The sequence below is a fragment of the Chanodichthys erythropterus genome, chromosome 3 (genome assembly GCF_024489055.1).
Source record: "Chanodichthys erythropterus isolate Z2021 chromosome 3, ASM2448905v1, whole genome shotgun sequence".
In the NCBI taxonomy this organism is placed as follows: domain Eukaryota; kingdom Metazoa; phylum Chordata; class Actinopteri; order Cypriniformes; family Xenocyprididae; genus Chanodichthys; species Chanodichthys erythropterus.
Window position 1 is genome coordinate 68811327 of NC_090223.1, and position 16209 is coordinate 68827535.

Consider the following 16209-nt stretch of genomic DNA (forward strand, 5'->3'; position numbering starts at 1 on the left):
CCTTTGTCTTTTTAAATGGAAGTTCCCCAAACCGGAAGTGCAACCCATAATTCAAAACGCAGTGACTAGTCATCCTGTCGATATGGCGGATAAATGATGTCAGATTCATATTCTCTATAACGTCATAAACTGAGAATATATATGCATGGAGATAGAACAGGTATAGTTTAGAATTTTGCATAATAGGTCCCCTTTAAAGACTTGCAAGATAACTTTTTACACATTTTATACCCATTTTTAGACTCAAATTAACTAATGTTCACATTTTTTATATGAGAACTTTGACCTTTAATGTGTTTCAGTTCTGACACATGAACTCTGCTTTATGTCACTGTTTTGATTTTAATACAAATATTATCTTCTAAAACAGTCTTTGCACTTCTGTGATTGTAGATAATGCAGTGTCGGAACAGGACTTTTATTTTGGAGTGACGACATGACGTCATAAGACTGCGCCACACTCCTGCATCTGCTGTGATTCTGCTGAAGAAAGGTTTGTTTTAAGAATTTAAGCTGTTTTAATCGACAGAAAGTTTTGTAGTTTTAATAATTTTACCAGCGATGTTAAAATAGTTCATTTAGTATTTAATGTAACATTGTGATTATTTATCTAACTGTAATGAATGTTATTTGTGTGAGTAAAACTCATCTACTGATGAGAAACGGTAAACATGCGTCTCATTTCTCTCTATATATCATAAAATGAGTTCATCGTGAACACGAGTTCAGTCTCTGGAGAGTAATGATGGAGAAACTGAACTTTTCAACTCCGAGTCAATTGAATCAAACACTTTGAGAAATGATTCAGTGAATCACGACACGTGCTGAACAAACATTGAAAATGAACGAAAACAACAAACACTAACAAGCTAACTAATCATGTTTTTATAAAAAGAGTAATCATTTAAATATAATCTATTGTTATTTAAATGCCAAATGTAGATCATAAATGTCTAAATATGAGGTTTATTAATACTCAGCGTTATTTTTGAGTGTTTTTGTGTCCAACCAGGTCATTGAAGACCGTTTATTAAAGAGGAGGAGAGACATGAAGATGGAGTTTAATAAAGAGGAGACAGAGGACATAACGATGGTGTTTATTAAAGAGGAGACTGAAGACATAAAGACTGAGTTTATTAAAGAGGAGTCTGAAGAAATAAAGATTGAAGAAACATTCAGTGTGAAACATGAAGATACTGAGGAACAAACAGGTTGGTTTTATTCTCACAGCTGAACTCAGTCATTTGATCATTATTAAAATGTCCAGCTCTACAGAAATAGAGAATATACAGAAGGATAATCTTACAGATAATATTACAGAATCCATTCATTCCAGCATAATATCATTCTGGTATAAATTCCTTTTTAAATGATTATGAAATGGTTTAATTAAGGTTTGCACCTGCTGAATGAATTTCCAGTTTTAAATGATTATTAAACAGCAGCACAAACTCTGAAATCAGCAGCTCTTCCTTCACACGCACTCAGTGTCTGAATTCACTCAGTCGTTTCATTCAAGTGGACTTACAGTAGAGCAAGAGTTGGGTCTGGTTTAGGGCTGGTTTCTTGTAATTAAAGGGTCAGTTCACCCAAAAATCAAAATTCTGTCATTTATTTCTTACCCTCATTCCGTTCCACACCCGTAAGACAGCATCACTTTAAAATTTAGTGTTTCCATTAAATGTGACCCCAGATCACAAAACCAGTCATAAGTCGCACGGGTATATTTGTAACAATAGCCAACAATACATTATTTGGGTCAAAATAATGCAATATAAAGTAAAGCTCATGTTCTATTAAGATTGTGTCCATTATTTTAGCCTGTTATATTCAAACAAATCATTGATGAGCTAGATAGTTAGTATAGATATTTTCACTCCCATTTAGAGTTTCGCTCTCTCTCTCAACAAATCATTCTGTACTATTTCAGTTCAGCTCAATCGATGCATACTTGTATTTAAAGTACCACAAACTCTAGTGTGACTCACGACTCGCCGTAGTTTTGCTGAGAGTGAAGTGTTTCTCACACACATGCAGAGAGATTGAGAGAGTGAGAGTCTTGCATTCCATGCTGAATCGACGCGCTACTTGTAAACAACATTCTTTGTTGTATTTTCCTGTCAAAAGTTAATTTGGAATTATTCAGGTTTTAAAGGCCACTGTCAAAGCAACCTGGGCTTCATTACACCTGAGCAGTGCCACAGGCTGATCGCCTCCATGCCACGCCGCATTGATGCAGTAATTCATGCAAAAGGAGCCCAACCAAGTATTGAGTGCATAGAAATGAATACTTTTCAGAAGCCTGACATTTCTGTTTCTGTTTTATTGATCTTTAGGAATATTTTAATTTAGATTGTGAATTGGTGGGTTTTTGTTAAAAGATCTCTATGTAGGAATGACACCCAGTGTAAAATATTGTTTGCCCCGCCCCCTCGTTCAGAGATGCGGATTGCCAGCTTTTACAGCATATGGTTGCTGATGAGTTGATTTATCTGTTGTTCATAGAGATTTTTTGATGGATGCAGAGGCTTTTTAGGTCAGGAAGAATCTGCGATTCTCTGACCCAGTTTGTTTGCTGGTTTCCATGGCTGCAGTACGCAGTGTTTTGTGATGTCGAAATACTATTGGATACACTGGCAGCACACGGTTTCTCAGACCTTAAAAAAAGCAGACATTCCGACACGGAACACACATTTCAAAGTAGAATATCTGGCTGTAGCATTGTTTTTCTGAGGAACAAGGAGGTGAACTTAGCATGTTTCCTAAATATCTGTAAACATGTATTTTTATGCTTTTAAAGTAAAAATCTTACATAGAGCCCCTTTAAATGTGAGCCAAAATCATCACAATTAAAAGAACCAAAGACTTAAAGTACTTCAGTCTGACTAAAGTACTTCTGAGTCCCACAATTTGAGTTGAATTAGGCAAGGCAATTTGTATGGGACATTTAAAACACAATGCTAATTCAAAGTGTTTTACATAAAGAAGAGTCAAATACATAATAAAAATGTAACGCATAAGAAACAGAAATAACAGTAAAAACGGAATAGCTAGGAAGTTTGAGGGAGTTTTGTGTTGTCCATTAGAGTGGATCTAAATGGATCTCCTTCACACATCAGGACCGGTGTCTAGCTCTACCTGTAAAGGCACTTCAAACTGATACACAAAGTTTCAATTTCCCCTTTTGCCAAGACACCTCAAACTGCACCACACAGCCCCAGTCCCCCTTCTGGAGATATCTTAACTATGCAACGTATACAAATCCATTTCCAAAGGAGAAATTTCAACGGCATCACATTTTATGTTGGGGTTGTATGTTTGGTCATGGGAGCTGATCAATTGTTGTTCATCAGTTGTTATCATGCCACCAGCTAGCAGCAGTAAGTGTGACCACATATTCAAGTATTTTAAAATAGCCCTTTTATAGATACAGTATTTTCTGGAACATAAGAAAACATTGGGGCCATTACTCTTTAATTTGTACATGCTTCTGCTTGGCAACATAATTAGAAAATACAATTTCTTTTCATTTCTATGTTCATGATTCTCAGTTGTACCTTCCATTGAACACTAGAGATTCTCTGCAGCCCCTCATGGACTGTCTTGAGGGTATTAAATGCTGGAGGGCAAATAATTTCCTCCAGCTTAACAATGAAAAAACTGAGGTGATTATTTTTGGACCCTCCAAAAACAGACATTCTATAGCAAATTACTTATACAATCTTACTCCATATATTATGTCACATGCAAAAAATGTAGGTGTTATCTTTGACTCTGAGCTTTGTCTTGAAAAATAAATTATCTTAGTTGTTAAAAACAGCTTCTATCAACTGAGAATTTGTATTGTATTATATTGTATATCTTTATTGTCCACCAAGGTGAAAAATTGTATTTGGCTCACCAGCACAAGTAACTTTTTTTACCTTCATAAATAGTTTTCTAAGTCCTTACGATGGTTAATTGACTTGTAGTGGTGTTTGAGGCGTGTACTAACCCCCTCTGGCACGTCTAGGCCAGAAAACAGTACTTGCAAGTTGAGCTGTGCTGACCTCGCCTCATGTTCACGGTCACGCGAGAGTGAAAAAATGCGTTACGGTAATTCAATATACACATAGCGACCTCACACAATATGATCTCACTTCGATCATACCAAAACGACATTTATTTCATTATCAGTCATGGCGGAGCCACTAAAAAAACGGAGGAAACCATTGTCCGAAGATTCTAGGAAGAGAAAACGTGAACTAGACCGAGAGAGAGCTCATTCTCGAGTCAACCTTGGACCAGCTTTTATGGAATGGCGTCAACTGAAACAGAGCGAAGGACTTCAAACCGATTCCGACGTGGCTTTTATGTTGTTGAACTTGTAAGTAACCTTGCCAAACAACTATTTTCTTACTGTTTCCATTAGATCTATTGTTATTTCATTTCCTTCAAGATGTAGCCACTGTTATGTGGCATGTATTTAGCTTATCAGCTCGCAGAGAAGCAAGCATGCTAATTCGCCTGCTATGTTACTATGTGGTGGGATTGATGAGCGTTTCTCTATTTGTCATGTACGGGCTTTATGTGAGACAACTGCAGTTCAACCGGTAGTTTCAATAGTATAGTAAATTCCCAGAATATTGTTTACATTGCATCAGCGACTGGCTTCACTTTAGACCAATGCAAGATTTCAAAGCTAATGCCAAGGCATGCGTTGCTCCTGACTGTTGTCCAAATTGAGTATTCATATCCTTTTGAAAGATTTACATACTATTGACAATGTGCTGTAATAAGACTGCATTACTTTTTTTTTAGTTACAAATGTTGGAAAACAACTTATACGCCAAGCAAGGGACAGCAAAGACAACCCCAGATACCAGTGTCTAGCATCACAGAAGAGTCGGATCGTGAGCAGTATGTTTCCCAACTACATTTACAAATTATGACTTTAGGAATTAATTTTATTAGATATGGTTCAAATGAAGGTCTTGGTGTTCAGCCACTGAGAGAAGTAGTAGCAGCTTTGGAATCAAGGTAGTTAGTTATTTATTGCGTTGTAGTCGTTGTAGTCCAGAGCCGTGCTTGGAGTATTTACGACAATGTGATTCACTGAAGGAACCTTCATCTTACAGAGTTCCGCTTTAAAAAAACAGCAAAAACAGAACAAGAACACAGACAAATTCACATTTCATAAAATTACAATTCATGCCATGTCAATTCATTTGTCAAACACTTTCGGAATTAAGAATGTTAATAGCATTTGGATAGCATAAATGATCGCTTGAACACATTTTTATTCACGAGGTATTCTGTAGCACCTACCTGATCTCAGGGGCTCGAATTGGCTAAAGAGAGGCTGAGAACTATCTGCAAGGATACCTCTCGCCTTCATTCCTTGCCCTTTCAACATAAAGTTGTCCTAGGGGCTTCTGTGGTCTGCCAACTATTTTGCTTGCCTTTGACACAATTCTGGTGAGCTTATTCCTAGATCTGCAGTTTAAATCTTCATACCAGGCAGGGATATGATAAGACGGTACACTCTCCACAATAGATTTGTAAACAAGTTCTAAAATATGCTGACTAACTCCAAGGCCACTAAGTTGTCTTAGAAGAAATAATCGCTGTGAACATCTTTTAAAGATATACTCAGAGTTATCGACAAAGCTCACCTGTGAGTCCAGGATTGAGCAGAGATATTTAAAATTCTCCACAATTTCAGCTTGTTGACCAACAAGTGAAATTGGCTGGATTGTCATATCTCTTTTTTTACACATAATTAATCATTTTGTCTTCACAACATTAATTTCTAATTGGCTAAAATGACACCAAGTTTCAAGGGCCTTAGTGTGAGACAAATAAGCAACATCATACAGAGAGTTAGTTGTCCAGTAGGCCAACTAAGGCCATATCATCGGCATATTTTAATCATCTGAAATGTTCCTCCTGAACCAAAAACTCGTTTGTAAATAAAGAAAAGAGCACAGGAGAAAGAACACAGCTAGGGCTGTCGCGGTTAAGGAATTTCCCTTGTGGTATTTTTGTGTGGCTCAATAGCGCGATATGCGGTATTACCGCCATAGGGATATGATATATATATATATATATATATATATATATATATATATATATATATATATATATATATATATATATATATATATATATATATATATATATATATATATATATATAGAGAGAGAGAGAGAGAGAGAGAGAGAGAGAGGTCATATTCAATAACGAAAATAGAGCATTGAAGTAAAGAGAATGTCAAAATAAGGGTCTACAAAACAGAACATAAATCTGACAATAAGATGGTAGAGCTATTGTATAATAGTTAGTTTCGATCCTCGAATCTGACTAAACAAGACTTTCTGCTGATATTTCACGAGTATAAGCAGAAATAACGTTACTCATCTCTGCGCGTTCTAGACAGGCTGTCAGTCAGTGCAGTTACATTGTTGTGACACAAGGTGGCGGCAAGGGACTGTCTTTGAGTCTTTAAAGTTTAACCGTTCATTCATCTGCACATTCAAAAACACAGATTCATTCAAAGAGAGATGAAATGAAACAAGCTGTTGAAATCCTTTTAACGTTGAGCGCCACTTTATAAGGCTCAGCTGACCAGTAATGCTTCGATGCTAAGGCAGAGATTTCGCTATCCTTGGACACAACAACTTTTTTTTCACAAATATATGTCTGCCTGAAGGACAGACGCAGGTAATCGCACGGGCCCAGTCGATCTCTCTCACATTCACTGTCTGTTTAGGCTTGTTTAGTGCAAATCTACGGAGCCTCTGTACAAATAACCATGGTACACATTATGCTATCATTATTACCTTATTTAATATTTAGTACATTTTGGCACTGTACAAGAATCTAAAATAAACTGAAATAGTCTTGTAAAAACTCCTTTTAATTGAGGAGCACAATCTTTAAGAAGTCTGGCTTTTAAACCATCTGGGCCAGTGGCTTTCAGTAACATCAGCCTCATTGATAACTATTGATGTTTCTACAGGGAGATTATTGCATATCACATCACATTCTTTAAGCTGTTTCGATACCCAGGATTTGTTATTTGGGAAAATTTTCACAGTTTTAGTTTCGGACACAGCATCTTCACAAAATTTAATATATGAAGTAGTAGTGTCTGTAAGTTGACCAGCATCCTTTTTTTTTTTTTTTGTGATCAAATATTTTTTTATTTTTATACATTTTAAAGAGAACAATACATGAAGGTATATACACGCCAAAAAAATAAATGAATAAATAAATAAATAACAGTATATAATATATACATGCATGTACACACATATACACATACATACAGATACATATACACATCTACGTATACATTCGCATATATACCTACATATAAGCATAAATAACAATGCGTATGATTAACAAAGAGAAAAAAAAAAAAAAAAAAAATATATATATATATATATATATATATATATAAATAAAAAAAAAATAAATAATTAAAAATAAACAAACAAAACAAAAAACAAAACAAACAAAAAAACACCCTATGTAATACCCACCCACCCTCTGGATCCAGATCTCCAAATCTCAGTTACAAATTACATCTGAAACCCACGGAGGGTAGTCAGCAGTGAAAGCCAAGCTTCTTTTGCACCGTGGGCTCCAGCTATCGACAACTCCAAGTAAACGAAATCCAAATACGTTAAAACCCAAGCTCGAAGAGAGAGTAAATGTGGAGGTTTCCAGCGTGTGGCAATTAGTTTTTTTGCAGCCGTTAATCCGGCCAGCAAAGCTCTTCTCTTATCCAGTGTCAAACCCAACCTTGACAATTCATTCAAAATGAGTGTAGCAGGCGTACAGGGCAATCTAATCTTAAACAACCTAGAGAGGTTAAAGGCAATCATCTTCCAGAAGTCAGCCACTGGGGTACATTCCCAAAACATGAAAGTAACTACCAATCACTTTGGAGGAACAGAAAGTACACATAGGATTGTTGATAACCTTCATTAAATGAAGCTTCCTGGGAGTTAAATATACCCTGTGTACATAATTATAATGTATTTGCTGGTGATCTGGGTTTCTGGCTCGTTTAACCGCACACATCACGAATTCAAACCGATAGCTCCCGAACTTTTTTGACATGATTAATAATAAGCAGGAGGTCAAGAAGCGCTCGTAAGGCACTCTGCTCGGCTCGTAATTCCTCGAACATGATACGAGCCGCGACCATGCGAGCAAACACGATTTACACACGATTAAAAAAAATTGCATGCGAATTCGTACGACAGCAAAAATCGCAAGAGAGAAGTCTGGATCCAAAGAAGAAAAACACCCCAAGAACAGGAAAAGGCAAAAAACATCCAAAACACCCAAAAAAGGAAAAGGAAGGTGAAGAAAAAAAAAAATCCTGTCAAACCTTCCTGATAAATCCACAACTGGATAACTTACTCAAGAAACTAAGAGATGCTGCTGCCGCTCACAGAACACAGCGCTGCCGCTCCACCTCTTCTAGCATATCGAGACGAGCCTCCGCGCTAGTTATCCGAGTTAGCATATCGGCTAGCTTACCCTCAATCACATCGACAGCTCTTCTCGTTTCTGAAACGTCCTTGCGGATATCTGCGAAGTGTTTGGCTTGGTCATCTGAAAGTTTCTGAAGTAACTTGTGTATTTTAGCAGTGGAGATGGACTCATCCGCATCTTCACGTGCAACAATCGTTTTTCCGGGGATTAGGCATATCGGTAGTGGTTGACGCTTATTATAGGCAAACTTATGAAAAAAAAAACAGTGTAATAAACTGGGAATGCCTACATATTCACACAAAATGTAAACTATGGTGCCGCCGCCCTCAACCTAAGCAGCCATCTTGCTCAGCGTCATCACGTGACCACCCAAGTTGACCAGCATCCTGACATGATTGAAAGAAAATGTCTCGATTCGTTTTCTCAAAGCAGTGCCTTATACATGCTTCTTTACATTTATCAGACCACACCTGTATTTGCTTAACAACAGGCTTTGCCCTCTTCACTACAGTCTTATATTTGGGCAAAAAATTAATTACATTATGGTCAGATTTCCCAAGGGGCAGTCTGCATACCTGTTTATAAGCATTTAATATGCATTTAATCATTTCCAGACTTAAATGAACAATTTCCTTTCAATATTTGGAGAAAGTTATTCACACATTTATCACTGGCACGTTTGCAGATGGTCCAGAATGCAGCAGATAGACTGTTAACTAGTGCAAAAAAACATGATCATATCACTCCAGTTTAGGTTCTCCTCACTGGCTTCCTGTACTTCAGAATTCAATTTAAAATGTTGCTGATTGTTTTTAAAGCTCTTAATGGACAAGCACCATCCTATATCTCTGATCTTATTTATTTGAATCTTATTTGAGCTCCTAGGTCCCTCAGATCTGCCAATAACTTATTTACTATAAGTGCATCTACAAATCAGCTCCATTGCATATTCCAAGCAATCAAGAGCTCAGAGAGGTACATTTAAAGTAGCTAGACAGATTCAGCCAGTGTTGGTTCAGTGTAAACAATGATGTACTTCTGAGTCCTTAAGATGGAGGGAAGTTAGCAAGGGAAGGGCATAAAAATTGGAACTTAAGCACAGCCCTGAAGTACCTCAACAGGACACTTTGTAGATGTATTTGAAATATCCATCAGTCTCAGATCAGAGTATCAGAGCTGATGAGTTAAACCTAGAGCAGGAATGACCAAAGTGAGCCGATAAGATAACTTATCTAATAGCAAAATGATTTTGAGACATATGCTTCCTTTAAGTTTCATTGAGGGAGACATATTTACGAACAGAAAATACAAAGTGCTTCTGTTAGAAACTTAGCTTAGTACAACGTTATGTATTATCGTTATCTTTGTGTCTCTGCAACGTCTGTCAGTGCAGCTCGTTTTCTCACCCGAGCATGTGGATATTATAGTTTTTTTCTCAACATGAATATGTGAAAAAATATAAACACGATAATCATATACTGACTTGAGTGTATTATGTACATTACGTTTTGTACGATAACTGCCGCTGTTTGCTTTATTAGTGTTTTCCCGTTTGCGCTGCTTGAGCTTAAATGCTTTTGTCCTTTATGTGTGTAATGTATGGGATGGGACAACAGAGTTGGAGATCCACATTCAGGCTTTATAAATAGGATGAGTGTAGTCATACAGGCAGAGGGTCAAACACCAGCAAACAGATACAAGAAAAATAATCCAATCACAGGCAAAGGTCTAGGCAGGCAGCAAATGATCATAAACAAGGAAACAGTCCAGGGTCAAAAACGCAGGATCAAGGAACACAGAAACAAGGTCGGATACAAGGCTAAACAATAGCTGTGTCTCATTTTGAAGGCTGCGTCCTCCAGAGGTTGCAGAGGTGAAAGGTTGCAGAGATGAACATTGTAGTCGATCACAGACATGTTGTTGAGTGCATGAAAGCTGTGATCTCATCATTGCAACTAAATTTCTGTACACTAACAAATGCTTTCATCTTCATTAACTGCAAACGCGATATAACTAAGAGATTCGCTGAATAAAACGGGAGTTTGCGTGCCAGTCACTGATAAACTCTCGCTGTTTGATTGACAGCTTCAACGTGCTGCTCCAACGATTGCAAAGGGGCTTTCTTTATATAATTCAATCACCATTAAATAACAGATTATTTTCATCCTACTAAGAGAAACAACACAAAGTGAAGTTTAGTCACTGGTTTGATTAACTGACACACAGACAAAGATCATCTGACTGTACATGAATCATCACATATCAGATCAAGCATTAGATTTAACACAGTTACTCACATGTTGTTGCATTACTGTCGAGTCCAGGCGCTGCACAATATTTTATAATCCTCAACGACATGTTTATTGCTTGGTAGCTCGATCTGGTTTAGCACCACATAGGCCTATCTTACTCAGGCTACCTATTCTATTGTATGTCATGTGTGAATCAGTGGGCGGGGCTAAACAGGCAGTGATGAAGTAGACAGTCTTCTTCTGCAGAGGCGGTGATTGCTGCCCTTTGACGTCATAGATCCCCACTTTGTAAATCCTGTCATTTTCTGGGTCTGGTGTCAATTAAAGCTTTTATTGGACTAACAATATCAGCTCTAAAACGTACAGGATATGCTTATAGTATGATGACCTTTCAATGTAAGTAGTTTCAAGCTTATTTTTGTTTTAAACTTTGTTCTGCCTAATATCCTCCTCCTTTGTCTCTGTAACAGATATCTGTTGTACATTGCCAGCTCCTTAAGTATAACCCAAAATAAAACAAGTAAATACATTTTCTTTTCAAATTACATACAAATTTATTAATAATTTTCATTAATTGGCTGAGAGCGCAACAAGGCTGCCGTGAACGCGTTAGCATAGCAACGATATATTTCATGTTTCCTTTCCTGCCTGTGTGTCCTACAAAAGTCGTCTCATTTAATTCTGGCTAAGGATACTCCATATACCGCATCCTTCATAGAATTCGTCCTCTTGAGGATGTAGCTTTCGAAATGAAATGAAATGAAATGAAACACAGGTATAATTTAGCAATGTGTGTGTGTGTGTCACTGATGGGAAACAGGTGTGAGTGCATGATTGGTTCCTAGGTGGGGGAGTCCATATGATGATAATAGAACATGGACCCAGGGCACATGTAACAATATGTTTTGTTTGCACATATTATTTAATCCTTTGAACTAAAAGATACCCTTAAGATATAATGTAAGCTTGTTTTGTATATTGCCTAATCGTAAGCTTGTCCAAAATGATTACAAAATCTTGATGAATATAAAAAAATAATGTCTTTCTCGTTCTACGTGTGGTACTCACAGCCTACACCGTACCTACAGGGTACATACAACGCAGAAGTAAAAATCAGCCTTAAGTCTTCAAGAATGCTTGAAAATTACAGGCAGGTGTATTTGATTAGGGATGAAACCTAACTGCAAAAGAGTGGCCCTCCAGTACCAAGGTTGCCCATCCCTGATCCATAGGATACAAACATGTTGTTGGTTTTGATGCTTTAAATGTCTAAATTGTTTTATGTCTATTTTTGCCCTAGACCTAATGGAACTGAAAGAGATGAGTCATGAACTTATTGAAAAGCAAGAAGAGGAAGAACATTATTATAAACATCATGATTTCATAACTGGGGAAAGATCAACACAGGCTTCCTCACAAAAAAGAGCTCAAAAGACTGGAACTAAAAGTTTTTTCCCCTGTCAACAATGTGGAAAGAGTTTCAGTCAAAAGGGACACCTTAATGTCCACATGAGAATTCACACTGGAGAAAAACCTTATACCTGCCAACAATGTGGACAGAGTTTCAGTCAAAAGGGAAACCTTATAGGCCACATGAGGATTCACACTGGAGAAAAGCCGTTTACCTGCCAACAGTGTGGACAGAGTTTCAGTCAAAAGGGTAACCTTATAGGCCACATGAGGATTCACACTGGAGAAAAGTTTTACACCTGTCAAGAGTGTGAAAAGAGTTTCAGTAGAAAAGGAAAACTTGAAAACCACATGAGAATTCACACTGGAGATAAACCTTTCACCTGCCAACAATGTGGACAGAGTTTCAGACATAAAGAAAGCCTTAAAGTCCACATGAGAATTCACACTGGAGAGGAGCCTTACACCTGTCTACAGTGTGGAAAGAGTTTCACACGTGAAGACAACCTTATAGTCCACATCAGAGTTCACACTGGAGAGAAACCTTTCACCTGCCAACAATGTGGACAGAGTTTCAGACATAAAGGTAGCCTTATAGACCACATGGAAATTCACACTGGAGAAAAGCCTTACACCTGCCAACAGTGTGGAAAGAGTTTCACACGTGAAAAAACCCTTAAAGTCCACATGAGAATTCACACTGGAGAGAAACCTTTCTCCTGCCAACAATGTGGACAGAGTTTCACACATAAAGGAAGCCTTAAAGTTCACATGAGAATTCACACTGGAGAGATACCTTTCACCTGCCAACAATGTGGAAAGAGTTTCACACGTAAAGAAAGCCTTAAAGACCATGTGAGAATTCACACTGGAGAAAAGCCTTTCACCTGCCAACAATGTGGACAGAGTTTCAGACATAAAAGAAGCCTTAAAGACCACATGGAAATTCACACTGGAGAAAATCTTTACACCTGTCAACAGTGTGGAAAAAGTTTCAATAGAAAAAGAAGACTTGAAAACCACATGAGAATTCATACTGGAGAGAAACCTTTCACCTGCCAACAATGTGGAAAGAGTTTCGGACATAAAAAACACCTTAAAGTTCACATGAGAATTCATACTGGAGAGAAGCCTTACACCTGTCAAGAGTGTGGAAAGAGTTTCAGACATAAAGAAACCCTTAAAGTCCACATGAGAACTCACACTGGAGAAAATCTTTACATCTGTCAAGAGTGTGGAAAGAGTTTCAATAGAAAAGGAACACTTGAAATCCACATGAGAATTCACACTGGAGAAAAACATTAAGCCTGTCAATAGTGTGGAAAGAGCTTCAGTCGAAAAGTAAGCCTTAAAGTCCATATGAGAACTCGCACTGGAGAAAAGCCTTAAGGCAGGAACACACCAAGCTGACAGTCAGTTGTCGGGTAGTTTTTTTCGGCCACACAAAGCCGAAGCTTATCCTATCCAATCTTTTTTTTTCTTGTCTCAAGAAATATCTGCGTCCACATGAATCAAAATAATGTAGTATACATGCCAGACCAGTATGTGGCGCTGTACATCTGCCACAGTGATACAGCAGCGAATAAGACTTGGAGCATGTGCATAAACCTTGCACGCTGTATACAAACAATAGTAAAGCTTAGAAATAACACTTTATTTTGGCTCAGTAGCTTCTGCAACATTAACATATAGAGTCTGCTATTGCTGTTGCTGCTGTTTTATGCTGTTAGCGGCGTCTAGGGTCGACACGTGGGGTGATGACATCATCATTTCTAAAAATATACGGATAGATTGTACACACCAAAACTCAAAGACAGCGTTTTCAGATTTATCCACTCTGGGGGCCGGTTTAAAAAATGGCGGTTTTACCTTCCAAAAACGCCGGATCCATGTGGACAAAATGCTTATCCAATACAAAATTTGTGCATATTCACAAAAACGTGTCTCCATGTGCACGGGGCCCAATTTTTCTTAGTGTGTTCCGCACCATCGGCTGAAGTTGGTCCTCGTTGGCTGTTTTGTTTTTCCTGGCTGATTCGACATGTTGAATCGGCATCGCAGCTCCTCGGTCCATCTGATCATTCTGATTGGCTGCCACCTGCTGGTTCGGAAAGGCATTTTACCTTATGCAGGCGCAGAAGGGATGTGCTACTTGTCCGTCGGCTGTCAGGCGTCGGTTTGGTGTGTCAGGGTAACTTTAGACACAGACACTGCCGATGGGAGCCAAACCCGCAGAGGAACGAAACCTCGGGGAACACATGAATATTCACACTGAAGAGAAGTCATTTACATGTGGTCAGTGTGGAAACAGTTTCATATTTAAAGGGGACCTTAAGGGATATAAGGATTCCCTCAAAAGAGAACTGTTTTAGAAGTCATACCTGTGTAAAGAGTACCTGAAAACAATTCTTGAATAAAAGTACACATACTTTACAACGAAAATGACTCTGTTACAAGTTAAAAGTGACCAATTTAAGTAAAAGTCTTGGAGTATCAGATTTTAACTGTAATTAAGTATTTTTCTCATGCTGAATTTAGGCTTGAAGATGCACTAGTCCTCGACACTAGTCCAGAAATGCCAGTGAAAATAAGAAAAAGTTGGCAAAGTGCCTGATATTCTAGGGTAGTCCCTCTATGTAAGCATTATGTTTAATGTACCTGGAACACTTTAATAAGGTTGTTTAGAAATTAACACTATCCTGCAGATTGTAGTTAACAAGCCTTTTCAATTTTTGTCTTATGTAACCTTCAACAAATGCCAATTTTTATGCTATTAAAATAAAGTAAATGGCATCATTAAGAATTAACATGAACTAACATTAAAGGGTCATGAAACCCCAGAACACATTTTTTGCGCTGTGAACAGATATGTATAGGCTGCACATCATTGAAAACACTAAAGGTACTCATTAATTTTATTTAAAAGTTGAAATGAATTATTTTGCCTTTTTTTTTTTTTTAGAGTGATTTTTATCTACTGGTTTGAAAAGCAAAGTAGGAGCAACGTCACAAAATCTGACGTCATGGTATTCAGCATGAGGAAGCATCACTTCTCTCGCCTCGGTCTCTTGTCATTCAGAGACATATCGTTGGAGCTCCTTTCCTCAGTGCTGCAACACAAAATATGTTTTCCTGCGACACGACCAGAGCAAAAGCTTGGGTGCATGAGGATTGTTTTGCTGTAATGTACCAGCACAAATGGAAAATATGTTCGCATGAGACCGCATTACAATGGAGAATTCAAATGTCACAAAAGTGTTGTTCATTCACCTCTGCGTTAAAACACTCGAGCCGTGTGTATGTTTCCCCCAGCACAGCAGCACATGAGTGTTGTTTGTATTTTGCTCGTGATGCGGTCAGAACTGGAGTTTGAATACGAACACATCAAAAAAACAATTGTTATTATGATATACAGGCGGAGCGTGTATTTGATCGGTTTCGGCGTGGAGCTCCGCTTTGTGTTTAACAACACTAGCCACGTGGATACAAGCTCATAAAGAATAAAGTATCTGTGTTTTTATAGACATATTTCACATATTCTCCTTCACCAAACATGAACCAGCACAGTGTATGCACACTAGGGGTGTCGCAATATAACAGTATTGACGATAACTGTGATATTCAAAGCATGAAATATCGATATCGTGTTAATTTAGGGTGTGATGATTATACAGGTATTGGCGATAACCACAATATTTAAAATGAATAGGACGCTTATGATATCATGACATGTAAATACTCCAGCACCAGTACCTGGTTGAGCTCTCAGGTGGCAGTATTGTACCTTAAAGCTGACACTTGTCAAACAAGAAGAAGACGCAGCACGGAGCCAAACGGGGGAGAGAGAGGCTCTGTCCACACCCGAAAAAAGTAAGCTCGACAGTATGGGAGTTTATCGGCTCCTTCTCAAGGAGTCATCCCGGAGTTTGTTTGCAACAATGTGGATCAGCCGACTTCTCTTGTGGATTATACTTTATTTCATATACCATACAGTGACATCGATATTTCAGTATACAGCGGCAGAACTTTTCTCACTGCGATTTTGTGTCAACGAACG

At 38.0% G+C, this 16209-nt stretch overlaps 1 protein-coding gene across 1 annotated transcript; it reads left to right on the plus strand.

Annotated features, from left to right (window-relative positions):
* The first annotated feature begins 468 nt into the window (after positions 1 to 468).
* On the plus strand, positions 469 to 14798 carry LOC137006572 (zinc finger protein 568-like). The gene is made up of 2 exons (XM_067367442.1): positions 469 to 1211; positions 12043 to 14798. Exons 1-2 carry the CDS (start codon positions 1049 to 1051, stop codon positions 13455 to 13457), a joined length of 1578 nt encoding a protein of 525 aa, XP_067223543.1. The 5' UTR covers positions 469 to 1048; the 3' UTR covers positions 13458 to 14798.
* Positions 14799 to 16209: the final 1411 nt, after the last annotated feature.